Below are 12,557 nucleotides of genomic sequence, written 5' to 3'. Positions count from 1 at the left end.
AGCTAAACCAGAGCCACCAAAATTACAATTTATTCTGTCTAATAGTATACAGTGATCAGTGGTGTCAAATGCTGGACTGAGGTCCAGTAGTAGAAGCAGAGAGGTGGAATCAGAGTCCATAGCTAGAAGAAGATCATTCACGACTGGTCTCAGAGCATTTTCAGTGGACTGACAGGCCCTGAAATCCAATTGAAAAGGTTCATATAGATAGGTTTTTTTTTAAAGTTGTTGATACACAACTGTCTCTAGTACTTTAGAAAAGAATGGGAGATTTGAGACTGGTCGACATTTATTAAGAGACCCTGGCTCAAGCTGCGGTTTCTTAAGTAGATGTTTGACTGTCTTAAAGCTGCTGGGAACAATGCCAGTAGTAAGTGATGAATTAACCATTTTTAGCATTGTAGGTCCCAGGAAAGGCCAGAGATCTTTAAAAAGTTTTGTTGGTAAAGGGTTAAGTAGGCAAGTAGTTGGTTTAGAAGCTGACATGAGCTTAGTCAAAGTATCAAGAGATATAGTTTCAAAAGCTGTAACAACAGGGACTATCATTGACTCACTATATAGATATGAATTTGCTAAGACTGGATCTGCAGGAGTAGCTGGAGTTGAATTAATTTTGTTTATGATCTCATCAACCTTATTGCAGAAAAATTCTAGAAACTCATGGGCCGTGACTGGTGAGCAGCTAATAGATGGCTGCTTTTTAGTAAATTTAGTTAGTGTTACAGATAAGCAGTATCAATCACTGAGCGTGATATGAATGTGGATTTTGATGCTCCATTGGGCTACAAAGAACCTGAAAGAAGGCCTCAACACCAAGAAGAACCCACAGAGAAAGAAGGAGACCCAAGCAGTTACGCTGACATGGATATGGGTTTCAGAGCTTTCACTGGTTCCGGCAATCACTTGGATGGCAAGAAGAAAGGCGTTGAGCCGAGCCCTGCCCAATTGACCCAAGTGACGTTAAAAGAGGAATCCCCAACTATGAGTTCAGAGTCAGCCGGATCACCTTCATCAGAAACTCAAGGCCTCCGCCCGGTAGAATTATAGATGACGATGATGCCATGAGCGGATTCATTGCCTCCTCCGTTGAGGGACAGTCACTATGCGAGAAGGGGAGAAAGCCTTGAAGGTTTCAGCTGAAGTGAAGAGACTTAACATCTGCATACAAACCTACCGTACCTCATCTAAAACCCACCATAACACAATAAATAAATAGACCGGCAAAAAGATGTTACGTCCCTTGGAAATTGAGGTTTGGCTTTCTGTCGGGACGAGATTCAATTAGTCCTCAGGTAACGTCACGTTCACCAAATATGATGTGAATGTTGACATGTGGTAGTACAACAATACGACCCTGTGATGGCCCAGCAGCCGGTCCAGGGCGTCTCCCCACCCATCGCCCAATGACTGCTGGGATAAGCTCCAGCATCCCCGCCTCCCTAAGAGCAGGATTAGCAGTTTGGATAATAGAATGAATGTTACAAATAAATATGGTATTATATTTATTAATATTGATTAAGTGAGAGAGAATTGCTGCTTTTGCAGTAGATAAAGAACGCCTATATTTCAATAAACACTCGTGCCAGGATAGGTAAAAAACTTCCAATTTTGATTTTCACCATTTACGCTCCAGTCTCCTGCAGGCCCACTTAAGAGCACGTGTCTCATCATTAAACCAGGGTGTAGGCCTCTTTAGTCACCTAGATCTGGTAGTGAGAGATGCAATTTAATGGAGGAGACTTGAGAAGACCACATTTAAATCACTAGTGAAATTTTCAACAGTCAGTCACTACAGTGAAAGGAGCCAGGACTTCAGTTGGCTGCTGGCCAGATGCAGCTACAGCAGAGGTACCAACGTGGCGAGTGGCAATTACATCTGTGCTGACATTAACTGGACAGGCCGATAATACTTCAAATTTGAGGAGAAAACAGTCTGAAACAGCAGATGTGGTTGGCAAGACACTCAGATCAGAAACAGCTATCCCTTTAGATAAAACCAAATCAAGGGTGTTACCACTGCAAAGAGTCCACTCTTGAACAAACTGAGTGAACCCAAAAGTATCAGTTAGTGCCAGAAAGGCTTTACTTAGAGGATCAGCAGCCTTATTCAGATGAATATTGAAATCAGCAAGAATTAGAATCTCATCAGAATGAGTAACAAGACCTGAGACAAATTCTCTAAATTCTTCAATAGTGAGTAAGGGCCAGGACGTCAATAGAGTATCACAATCTGGACTGAGCCGAGTCTGTTCATGGCGAAGGGAGATGGACGTAGAACAAGAGCCTCCAAAGATTGGAATTTAGATTTGAATTCAGAAATTAAATTGAAAATAGGTTTAAATATTACGGCAACACCCCCACCTCTTTAATTTGTCCAAGCTACATGAGCATAAGTATAGTCGGGTGGGGAAGGAAAACTTTTGGTTTCAGCCATGTTTCACATAACCCAATCACATCAAAACTATGTTGAGGAATGAAATCATTTATTAGTAAGGCATTGGCAGACAATCTGATGTTTATGAAACCAAACTTAAGCATTTTGGCTTTGGTTCTCTTTTGTGCTCAACCATACAACAGCCACAGGTCTCTAAACCTCATTGTACATTTCTTTAAAATTTCTATAGAGTTTAAACAATTCATTTTGTTTTTATATTCATGTGTGGTCTCCTTTTTTTTTAAGCTTCTGAGCCGTGTCGTAGCAAAGATTTTTAAGAGACAAGTGTACCTTGGTTTCAAACTTTGAGTGACTTTATTGTTTTGTTACTTTTCTACCCTGAATCCCAATACTCTGTCTCATTCCATCCCAGTGTTCAAGCTACTAATGAGCAACCTCAGAAGGAAGGCGATTATAATCAAGCCAGCACCTGACTGTCATTCCAAACGCTGCTTGGCTCTGGTGTTCGGAGGCACTCACTGTTCCACTGGGATAATGTGACAAAACCAATTCATTAAATTAGCTCATCGGCAGTGATTATGCTCTATCTGGTCCCAACAGTTCTACAGCATCCAACTCTCAAAGAAGAAGAATGAGCAGGAAATAAAGGCCTGCTCGCTTGCTCTTGAAAGATAATGAGATCTGCACCAAAACAGGGCTTGCTGAGAAATCCTGCTAAGTAGCCAGAAGCTCAAAGCAGGAAAATTTGACAAAATATGCAAAGCTTCATTAAAACCTACAATAGCGGGTTAATTGGGGGCTTTGCAAGTTTTGGCTAGCAGGAAGCATTCCCCCTTTATGGAAAAACAAAAATACACAGCTGTAAAGCAGAAAGATGACGGTTCAGTTGGCATGTAAATCGATTTCAGCCCAATATTAAGAAATATTAATCGGCACATAAATGGGAAAATTCTACAGAATATTAAAAGTGGTGCAAAAGCAGCAGTTCAGCATGGATAGCCAGATAAATACTGCACTGGATTGGGTAATTTCTGGTATATTTGTTAAATGCATGGTTGATTTATGTAATTTATTAATGTAATTGTCAATCACATTACTCTCTATCTGAATAGCACAGTGAAACACCTTGAAAAAATGGATTGCATGTACCTTATGGCAATTGGCAGGACGAAAGAAAAAGACAACATACTGTATTTGTTTACTGAGAAGTGTTGGAGTGGTGGAAAATGATGACAGCAAATCACTATCTCTGCTGTAAAAAGTTAAGTTATGAATAAATTTAAGCAACAGTGAAATAATGATCAAACAGTCTTCAACCGACACCTTCGAGCCAGTAAAAATTTATGATTTTCCTGGTAAAGGTGTGGAAGGTATTTATGGAGTCTCTAATATTCATGTAATGCTGTAGCAGGGGGTGCAGATTAAGGAGGAACTCACCCTGTGCCTTGGCATCGTGTAGCAACTTTCGATCTGAAATGACACAGACACAAACTTTGTTACAGCTGGAAACTTTGCCCTTGTGTGTCTTTGCCATTGTGACTTTGAATTTAACTGCATGTGCATCTACCCATGTCTGTGTTTGTGGATACAAGCCAATGCACTGACTTTCCAAGTGAACATTCTGAAATGTATCCTCCATAGCTGGAAGATGGTGAAATTGACAAAAATAGGTGCCATTTTATTATTATTATTATTATTTAAACAGTTCCATTGAGATCACAAGATCTCTTTTTCAAGGGAGCTTTGGCCAAGACAGCAGCAACACCGTGTTTCAAACATACAAGCAAACATTAAGAGCACCTAAAACAAAACATACAGTAGCAATTCATAGAATTATATGCCTAAAATACAGACAAGAGAAAGCAGATCTAGCTAAAGAAGCAATTCCAAATTCAGACTGAGTTTGCCTCCCAAACACTTAACCGCATTTTTTTAATCTGTTTATTGGGTTTTGCAATTCTTTTAAACATAACACAAACAAACAACCAAGCATATGCATCCCCTCCCTCCCTTCCATCCCTAGAGCAGAGATAAACAGGGGGAAAAAGTAAAATCTAATATATATATACTACATATATAAAATATTATATAATATTTATATTATATAAAAATTATATATGCATAAAATATATTGTGTCATAATTATATATATAAAAATTATATATGTGTATATATATATATATATATATGTGTGTGTGTGTGTGTGTGTGTGTGTGTGTCTGTGTGTGTGTATATATAAAATAAAAATATAAAAAATGTAAAACAGGTGCTATTTTTGAGTAGAAGATATTTCTTTCCACTGCTATCAGTAATGGTAATGTTATCCTAATGATGTCTGGAGAAATCTAGTAACAATAGGAGTTAAAGATTATCATCGTGATGTTGATGATGAAGATGACGATGATAATGATGAAAAAGATGATGATCAAGTCCAAACTATCAAAAATTAAGAAAAGTGACTTTATGACCTTCTAGTCAGTGAACACAAAACAGCTGAGAGGATGCTACGCAGTCTCATGGCCAAACAGTAAGAGAGGTGGTGATGCTACTCACTCTGTGTGCACAGCCCCCCTGTACAGTTATCTGTCATCACTGTTGGCCCATCACAGATACGACCTCCATGTTTGGGCTCTGGAGCTGTGCACTGTCTGCTTCGCTGTCTCTCACAGTTTCCACTACACACTGTCCACTCACTCCACACACCCCAGCCACCATCCACTGGAGGGAACAAATACAAAAAAAAAGTAATTGTTTGACAAATACACAGAGATATGATGTCTTCTATGTATACACACATACACACACACAGCCTTTGTACAACCACACTCGTGCTGTACAATCATATACGTACTGTAGGTAGAAAATGGGATTAGATTGATAAAGTGTATCAATACAAATGTGGAAAAGCCTAAATAACCAGTCTTTGTTAACTTCTTTTTAACTTTTTAAAGAAACCAACATGAAGCCTAAATTCGGTCATATGATGGCTCCATGGAACTTTTTGATCAAGCATTGAAAGACAAACCAACTGATGACTCGCCTCCCTTTTTTTAACCAAGGAGCCTGCCCAAGAAGAGGACGGGGCTGCAGTTCTTTACTGTGACTTGTAACACGAAGACACTGTTCTCGAGTCGTGTTCCTTCAGTTCTCCACTCCATCCTAACGGCTTCAAAGTTTCTCAAAATTTACTTCTAAATGCTAATCTTGCTTTTGTGTGTGTGTTTTATATACTTTATTAATCCCAGTGGGGAAATTCACTGTGTAGCTAGGAGCAGTGAGCAGCCACTGTGCAGCGCCCGGGGTCCAACTCCAGTTTGTCTCGCCATGCCTCAGTCAGGGACACAGACCCTATGAACCCTAACATGCATGTCTTCGTGATGGTGGGGGAAACCGCAGCACCCGGAGAAACCCACCACACACAGGGAGAACATGCAAACTCCACATACAGGACGACCTGGCATGACCGCCCCAAGGTTGGAAAACCACAGGGTTCGAACCCAGGACCTTTTTGCTGTGAGGTGACAGTACTAAACACTGGGCCACCGTGCCGCCAAGGTCGGACTCCTTAGTGCAGTCGCCCGTGGTCCAGGCTATCCGGGTTTGAGTTCCAGCTGCCCTCTGAATTTGCTATGTGCTTTCCCGAGTAGCTTTATTGACAGCTGATGATTGCCTATGGCATGAAACAGGCTTGTGCTGTCTCATGTCTCATAAAGAATTTCCTTGACTCAGTGTGGCTTTACATATTCTGAGTTTGAAATTGTTGGGCAACAAGGAGGAGATTATTTTTGGATTACACTGCTCTCGCCTGATAACTTTCTGACTGCCTCTCCACGTTGGTGCTGAGGCTGAAGTCACAAATGAAGGCTTTTCTAGAGATACAGTTGGACAGCAAATATTACAAAACAGCTCTGATAACTGGCCCTGCACCTCTGCTCTTTCGCTCTCAATTTAAGCGTCACCCTTTCTTTCTCTCTTACCGAGGTTCTTCAGTCTGTGACACCACGCTTTTGTGTTGCCCATACATATTCTCTTTTATTCTCAGAGGTCCACTTTATTAGGTTTCAGACACAAACCACAGCCAATATCAGGAATGCATTGCATTTATGGCAGATTCTTGAAATGTTATTACCCGAACCACAACAGGAGACGCCAACTATTCTCCCGGGATAGTCTTATAAAGAGGGATAGACAGGTAAACGATGTATCAATATAATCAAAGGATCCCCAAAAGCTTCTGTCAGCGTAAAATACAAAGCAAGGAAGACTACCGTCGCTATTCAATCTAATAAACCGGTTCTACAACTATAAACAGTTTGGATATTTCAAGATAATTTCTCATCTCATCTCATCTCATCTCATCATCAGCCGCTTCTCCAGGGTCGGGCTGCGGTGGCAGCAAGCTAAGTAGGGCACTCCAGACGTCCCTCTCCCCAGTAACGCCCTCCAGCTCCTCCTGGGGATCCCAAGACGTGCCCAGGCCAGATTGGACATGTAGTCCCTCCAGCGAGTTCTGGGTCTACCCCGGGGTCTCCCCCCAGTTGGATGTGCCCGGCAAAACCTTCAAAGGAAGGCGCCCAGGAGGCACCCTAATCAGATGACCGAGCCACCTTAACTGGCTACTTTCGACGCAAAGGAGCAGCGGCTTTACTCCGAGCTCCCTCTGGATGTCCGAGCTCCTCATCCTATCTCTAAGGCTGGGGCCAGACACTCTACGGAGGAAACTCATTTTAGCCGCTTGTATCCGTGATCTCCCCCTTTTGGTCACTATTAATTATTATTATTGTTGTTACTATTACTGCAGAATTGCATCTCTGCTCTTTGCAGATGATGTGGATTTGTTGGCTTCATCAGAACACGACCTCCAGCATGCACTGGGGTAGTTTGCAGCTGAGTGTGAAATGGCCGAGATGAGAGTCAGCACCTCCAAGTCTGAGGCCATGGTTCTCTACTGGAAAATGGTGGATTGCTTCCTCCGGGTTGGGGATGAGTTGTTGCCTCAAGTGAAGAAGTTCAAGTATCTTGGAGTCTTGTTCACGAGTGAGGGTATGATGGGGCAGGAGATTGACAGGCAGATTGGTGCAGCATCAGCAGGAATACGGACATTGTACCGAACCACTGTGGTGAAGAGGGAGCTGAGCCGGAAGGCAAAGCTCTCAATTTACCAGTCAATCTTCGTTCCAACCCTCACCTATGGTCGCGAGCTTTGGGTAGTGACTGAAAGGGTGAGAGTGCAGATACAAGTGGCTGAAATGAGTTTCCTCCGTAGGGTGTCTGGGCTCAGCCTTAGAGATAGGGTGAGGAGCTAGGACATCTGGAGAGAGCTCGGAGTAGAGCTGCTGCTCCTTCGCGTCAAAATGAGCCAGTTAAAGTGGTTCGGGCATCTGATTAGGATGCCTCCTGGGCGCCTTCCTTTGGAGGTTTTCTGGGCATGGCCAACTGGGAGGAGGCCCAGGAATAGACCCAGAACTCGCTGGAGGGACTCCATGTCCAATCTGGCTTGGGAATGCCTTGGGATCCCCCAGAAGGAGCTGGGGGGGGGGGGGGCGTTACTGGGGAGAGGGACGTCTGGAGTGCCTTACTTAGCTTGCTGCCACCGCGACCCGACCCCGGAGAAGCGGCTGAAGATGAATGAATTAAAGAATGAATATGATTACTATCAATTATTATTATTATTATTGTTATTATTATACGAATTTCCTTTAACTTCATGCCATAATACAACATAATAACCAGGCCCATTCCTTTGGCCCAGGGTTAGAATGAGGTAGACGTCTATTTGATGGATAGTGTGGAGTTAGAAAACAACGAGACAGGAGAGGTGAGAGTAGACGTAGTCGAGGTAGTTTACTAGCTCCAACTTAGCATGTCATACATTCGACAACGACTTTGAACTGTGAACTGGAAGCGGAAGTGCATTATCTGACCCCTCACCTCTTCCCTTAAAGGTACACCGTCCTCTTAGGTGAATGTCTCTCGTTATATCGATGTGGGTCACCACACAAGTGCCTTTTTTAGGATATGAGATGTTCCAAGTAGTACGATCTTCTGTAGTTCTTGTATTTTGATGCCCTACAGAAGATCGCACTACTTGGAACATCTCATATCCTAAGACAGGCACTATCCATCAAATAAACTTCTACCTACCTTATTATCATTTTTATTAATATTATTTCAAGATTATGTTTTAGAGCCATTTCCTATTAAGAGTATGCTTAATCCTTTGGATTCACTGGAATAGGACAAACGACGGAATGGTAAAATGCACAATGTTTGTGGGCTTACCTGGACAGGGTGTGTTGCAGGTGCTTTTCTGCACTGACATGCCCTCACAGAATGTTCCCCCATTGAGAGGGGCTGGGTTTGTGCAAGTGCGTGAGCGTTTTTGCACTCCCCGCCCACAGCGGACATTACACGAGGACCAGTCTGTCCATGATGACCAACCTCCATTCACTATATGAAGGAAAAAAGAAAAAAGGGACAGGGAAGAAGAAATACTATAAGTAACATAATGACAAACCACAAATGAAAGAGCACATGGACACTTACCACTCTGAAGGGGATTATTAGAGAACTTGGCATCTTGCAAGTTAAGTGAAATAAATAGATATGAAAACTGGCCAGCTACAGTGCTTAACAGCATTACATTTTCTGTTAGACATAAAGAGGCACGATAACTGAGATATTAAAGGGACATTTTACCACCTTTTACATGGACGTCCAATCATTGTAGATGGTAAATGTAGTAAATTGAAGCAATACATTCCTGTGGGTGCTATACTGACCATGGAATCTGAGCTCTCCTGGTCACAGAGCCTACATAAAACTCTTCGGTTGAGCTTCCCCAGGCAGAACCTTAGTTAGAAATGTTACACAAATAAACAATAATAGGAATATCTTACCATAGACCACCACAGTAGCTGTGGTGCTGCGTCTCTTTGCTACAATGTTGCTGGCCAAGCAAGTATAGTTTCCCGAATCAGACAGGCGGGCCTCTGAGATGATGAGGGTATGATCAGCTCTTGTATTAATGACCCCACCAGAGCTCACAGGCTCCTCATTCTTCAGCCACTCCACCTAAAGTTAAAGACAGGACATGATTGACTCTAACCGAACACAAAAACATCCATCCATCCATTATCCGATCCGCTTATCCTGCTCTCAGGGTCGCGGGGATGCTGGAGCCTATTCCAGCAGTCACTGGGCAGCAGGTGGGGAGCCACCCTGGACAGGCCGCCAGACCATCGCAGGGCCAACACACACAAACACCCATTCATATCTAGGGACAATTTAGTATGGCCAGTTCACCTGACTTACATGTCTTTGGACTGTGGGAGGAAACTGGAGCCCCCGGAGGAAACCCACGCAGACACGGGGAGAACATGCAAACTCCACACACAGGATAACCCGGGATGACCCAATATGGTTGGACTACCTCGGAGCTCGTATCCAGGACCTTCTTGCTAGCGCTAGTGCAGCGACCACGACACATACCCACATCCGGCTTCCCACCCGCAGACACATCTGTAGAGACGCCTGACCCAAGCTGGAGATAACATGGGGATTCGAACCAGCAAACCCCGTGTTGGTAGGCGACACAATAGTCTGCCACACCACCTGGACGCCTGAACTACACATCTTTTAACAAATAACATGTGAAGAACCAGCATTGTAAAACCACAGTCTTCAGCTCATCAGTATTTTATCTCTATTTGATTAATGGTTAAAGGTTCCTCCTGCAATTAACGTCAGATGTGGTTTTGAAAACAGTTTTGCCCAGTTCTGTTTTCTTGTTTTATGTCTTTTCTCAGTGATCTTACTGCACTGACTCAGCTGAAAGAGAGGACGCGTTCAACTCAAGACCACAAGGCGGTGGCATTGCTGTTCACGTGACAACCGCCCAATCGGAAGGAGTGATGCGGGAGGGCAACTCTCTTACCGGTACCAGTTCAGCAGCCATGTAGCACGAGACGGTAATTAGGAATGACAAACTAAATGGTGCTCGGTTGGTGCCCCCTGATTTGCTTGACCAGCCCTGTAAATTGCTATTAATGTGCCGTTGTCTTGAGCTTTTCATTGAGAAACTCTGGCCAGGGCGTAGCGCTTGATTTATGGCTGTTTGAGGATGAAAAACTCCACCCCTTTTGGAAGCCTACATGTATGTGTGTGTGTGTGTGTGTGTGTGTGGTGTGGGTATGTTTGCGTTTTCATTTGCTAAGGGATTATAACAACATCCAAACAACCACTCGAAGATTGTTTGGCCTTTTCAAAGCCCCCTAAAAGAAAACAAAATGAACTGGGAAATCAATAAATCAGGAGTCATGTTGTCACCAGTGGCTTTCTTTCTCTCCCTTTGATGGTTCAAGAAGACTTTCATCTTCTGCCTTTAATTTGATTTTTTTTTCATCATTTGGCTTCGTAGCCTTTAGGAGAAACCACACTGGTGGGCTGCATTGCTCTTTTGGTCTCTTTGTTTTTCTTTTTAACTTCTCTTTGCACCCGCAATGTCTGCTCAGCCCTGTTGCCTGCCATGCTTGACTACTGCTGCCAAGACCAATCCACTCAACTATAGAAATGACCAGTTTTAAGGTGGTGGGGGGGGGCAGAGCTTCATCTTCTTCATAAAATCAAAACCATTCAAAAGCATGACTCTTGTAAGTAAGTGAGTTGAATCAACTTTCATGCAAACGTTTCAAACTTTCAAGCGATAGATTCAATCACAGCAAGCCCCACCACCAAGCAGGAGGCTGCGGTGTGAAAGACGCCACACTGATTCAAGAGATCTGAGGGCAACAAGCAAGAACGAATGAGCACGAGCCTTAAGCATGCCTGTCTTTGCAACAAATGGACCCTTTTCTCGTAACAATCACTCAATAATTCACAAATGTATCAACACTTGTTCCATGATAAAACTCTCTCAGTACTGATTCCACTAGATGACTACTGCATTTGACCAAATCTGTCAGTGAGGGCAGCGAATGGACCCTAGAGGTCAGTCACTGGCTGAACCGGTGCCAGTTACCAGATTGTACAGTTGGTCGCTCACAAAGTGAACCACTAAAAAGAACTGGTGCTTAGTTCAAAATCGTGTTGGAGACCATGTGCCCTGAATTAGCCTAATTAACTTGGGGACAGATTAAACTGGGTCCACAGCCAAACAAAGAGGCTCCACAGACAGACTATTCTAATTGCTGGAGTACTGGTAGGTACACTGAATCAGAATAAGAATCATATTTATTATTATTATTAAGTACAAGAACATACAAGGGATTTGTCTTGGAATGTTGGTGCAAGAGGGAAAGACTAACAGTAAATAATAAAGATAAAAGTTAAAAAGAATAATTCCATCCCATTCCATTATCCAAACCGCTTATCCTGCTCTCAGGGTCACGGGGATGCTGGAGCAGTCATTGGGCAGCAGGCGGGGAGACACCCTGGACAGGCTGCAAGGCCATCACAGGGCTTCATTTAAGTACAAGTCATTTAAATACAATTCATTGAAAGCTCACCGCCATCGGACCAACTAATATATATATATATATATATATATATATATATATATATATATATATATATATATGTATGTTCAAGTCTGGCCAGAGCCCAGACTTGAACCCCATTGAACATCTCTGGAAAGACCTGAAAATAGCTGTGCAGCGACGCTCCCCATCTAACCTTACAGAGCTCGAGAGGATCTGCAGAGAAGAATGGGAGAAATGCCCCAAATATAGGTGTGCCAAGCTTGTAGCTTCATACCCAGGAAGACTTGAGGCTGTAATCGCTGCCAAAACCAAGTACTGAGTAAAGGGTGTGAATACTTCTGTACATGCAATATTTCAGTTTTTTATTTTTAATAAATTTGCAAAAATTTCTACAAAACCTTTTTCACTTTGTCATTATGGGGTATTGTGTGTAGATTGATGAGAAAAAAAAGGAATTTAATCCATTTTGGAATAAGGCTGTAACATAACAAAATGTGGGGAAAGTGAAGGGGGGTGACTACTTTCCGGATGCACTGTGTATATATATATATATATATATATATATATATATATATATATAGATATATATAGATATATATATATATATATATATATAGATATATAGATATATAGATATATATATAGATATGCCGGAGGATGAAGTGGAGTGCCATGCTTACTGC

General features: G+C 42.5%; 1 protein-coding gene across 1 annotated transcript in view; it reads right to left on the bottom strand.

The window, feature by feature from the left end:
* The window catches only part of LOC130121628 (netrin receptor UNC5D-like), a 155,354-nt gene that overhangs the window by 50,166 nt on the left and 92,631 nt on the right, over positions 1-12,557 (bottom strand). Inside the window, 4 exon segments of the mRNA XM_056290469.1 lie at positions 3,833-3,865; positions 4,949-5,113; positions 8,678-8,845; positions 9,295-9,469. Coding sequence (XP_056146444.1) covers positions 3,833-3,865; positions 4,949-5,113; positions 8,678-8,845; positions 9,295-9,469 — 541 coding nt within the window.

Source organism: Lampris incognitus, chromosome 12, assembly GCF_029633865.1.
Source record: "Lampris incognitus isolate fLamInc1 chromosome 12, fLamInc1.hap2, whole genome shotgun sequence".
NCBI classification, from domain to species: Eukaryota; Metazoa; Chordata; class Actinopteri; order Lampriformes; family Lampridae; genus Lampris; species Lampris incognitus.
Note: the sequence above shows the minus strand (reverse complement) of the source record. Positions and strands in the feature narration are given on the sequence as shown.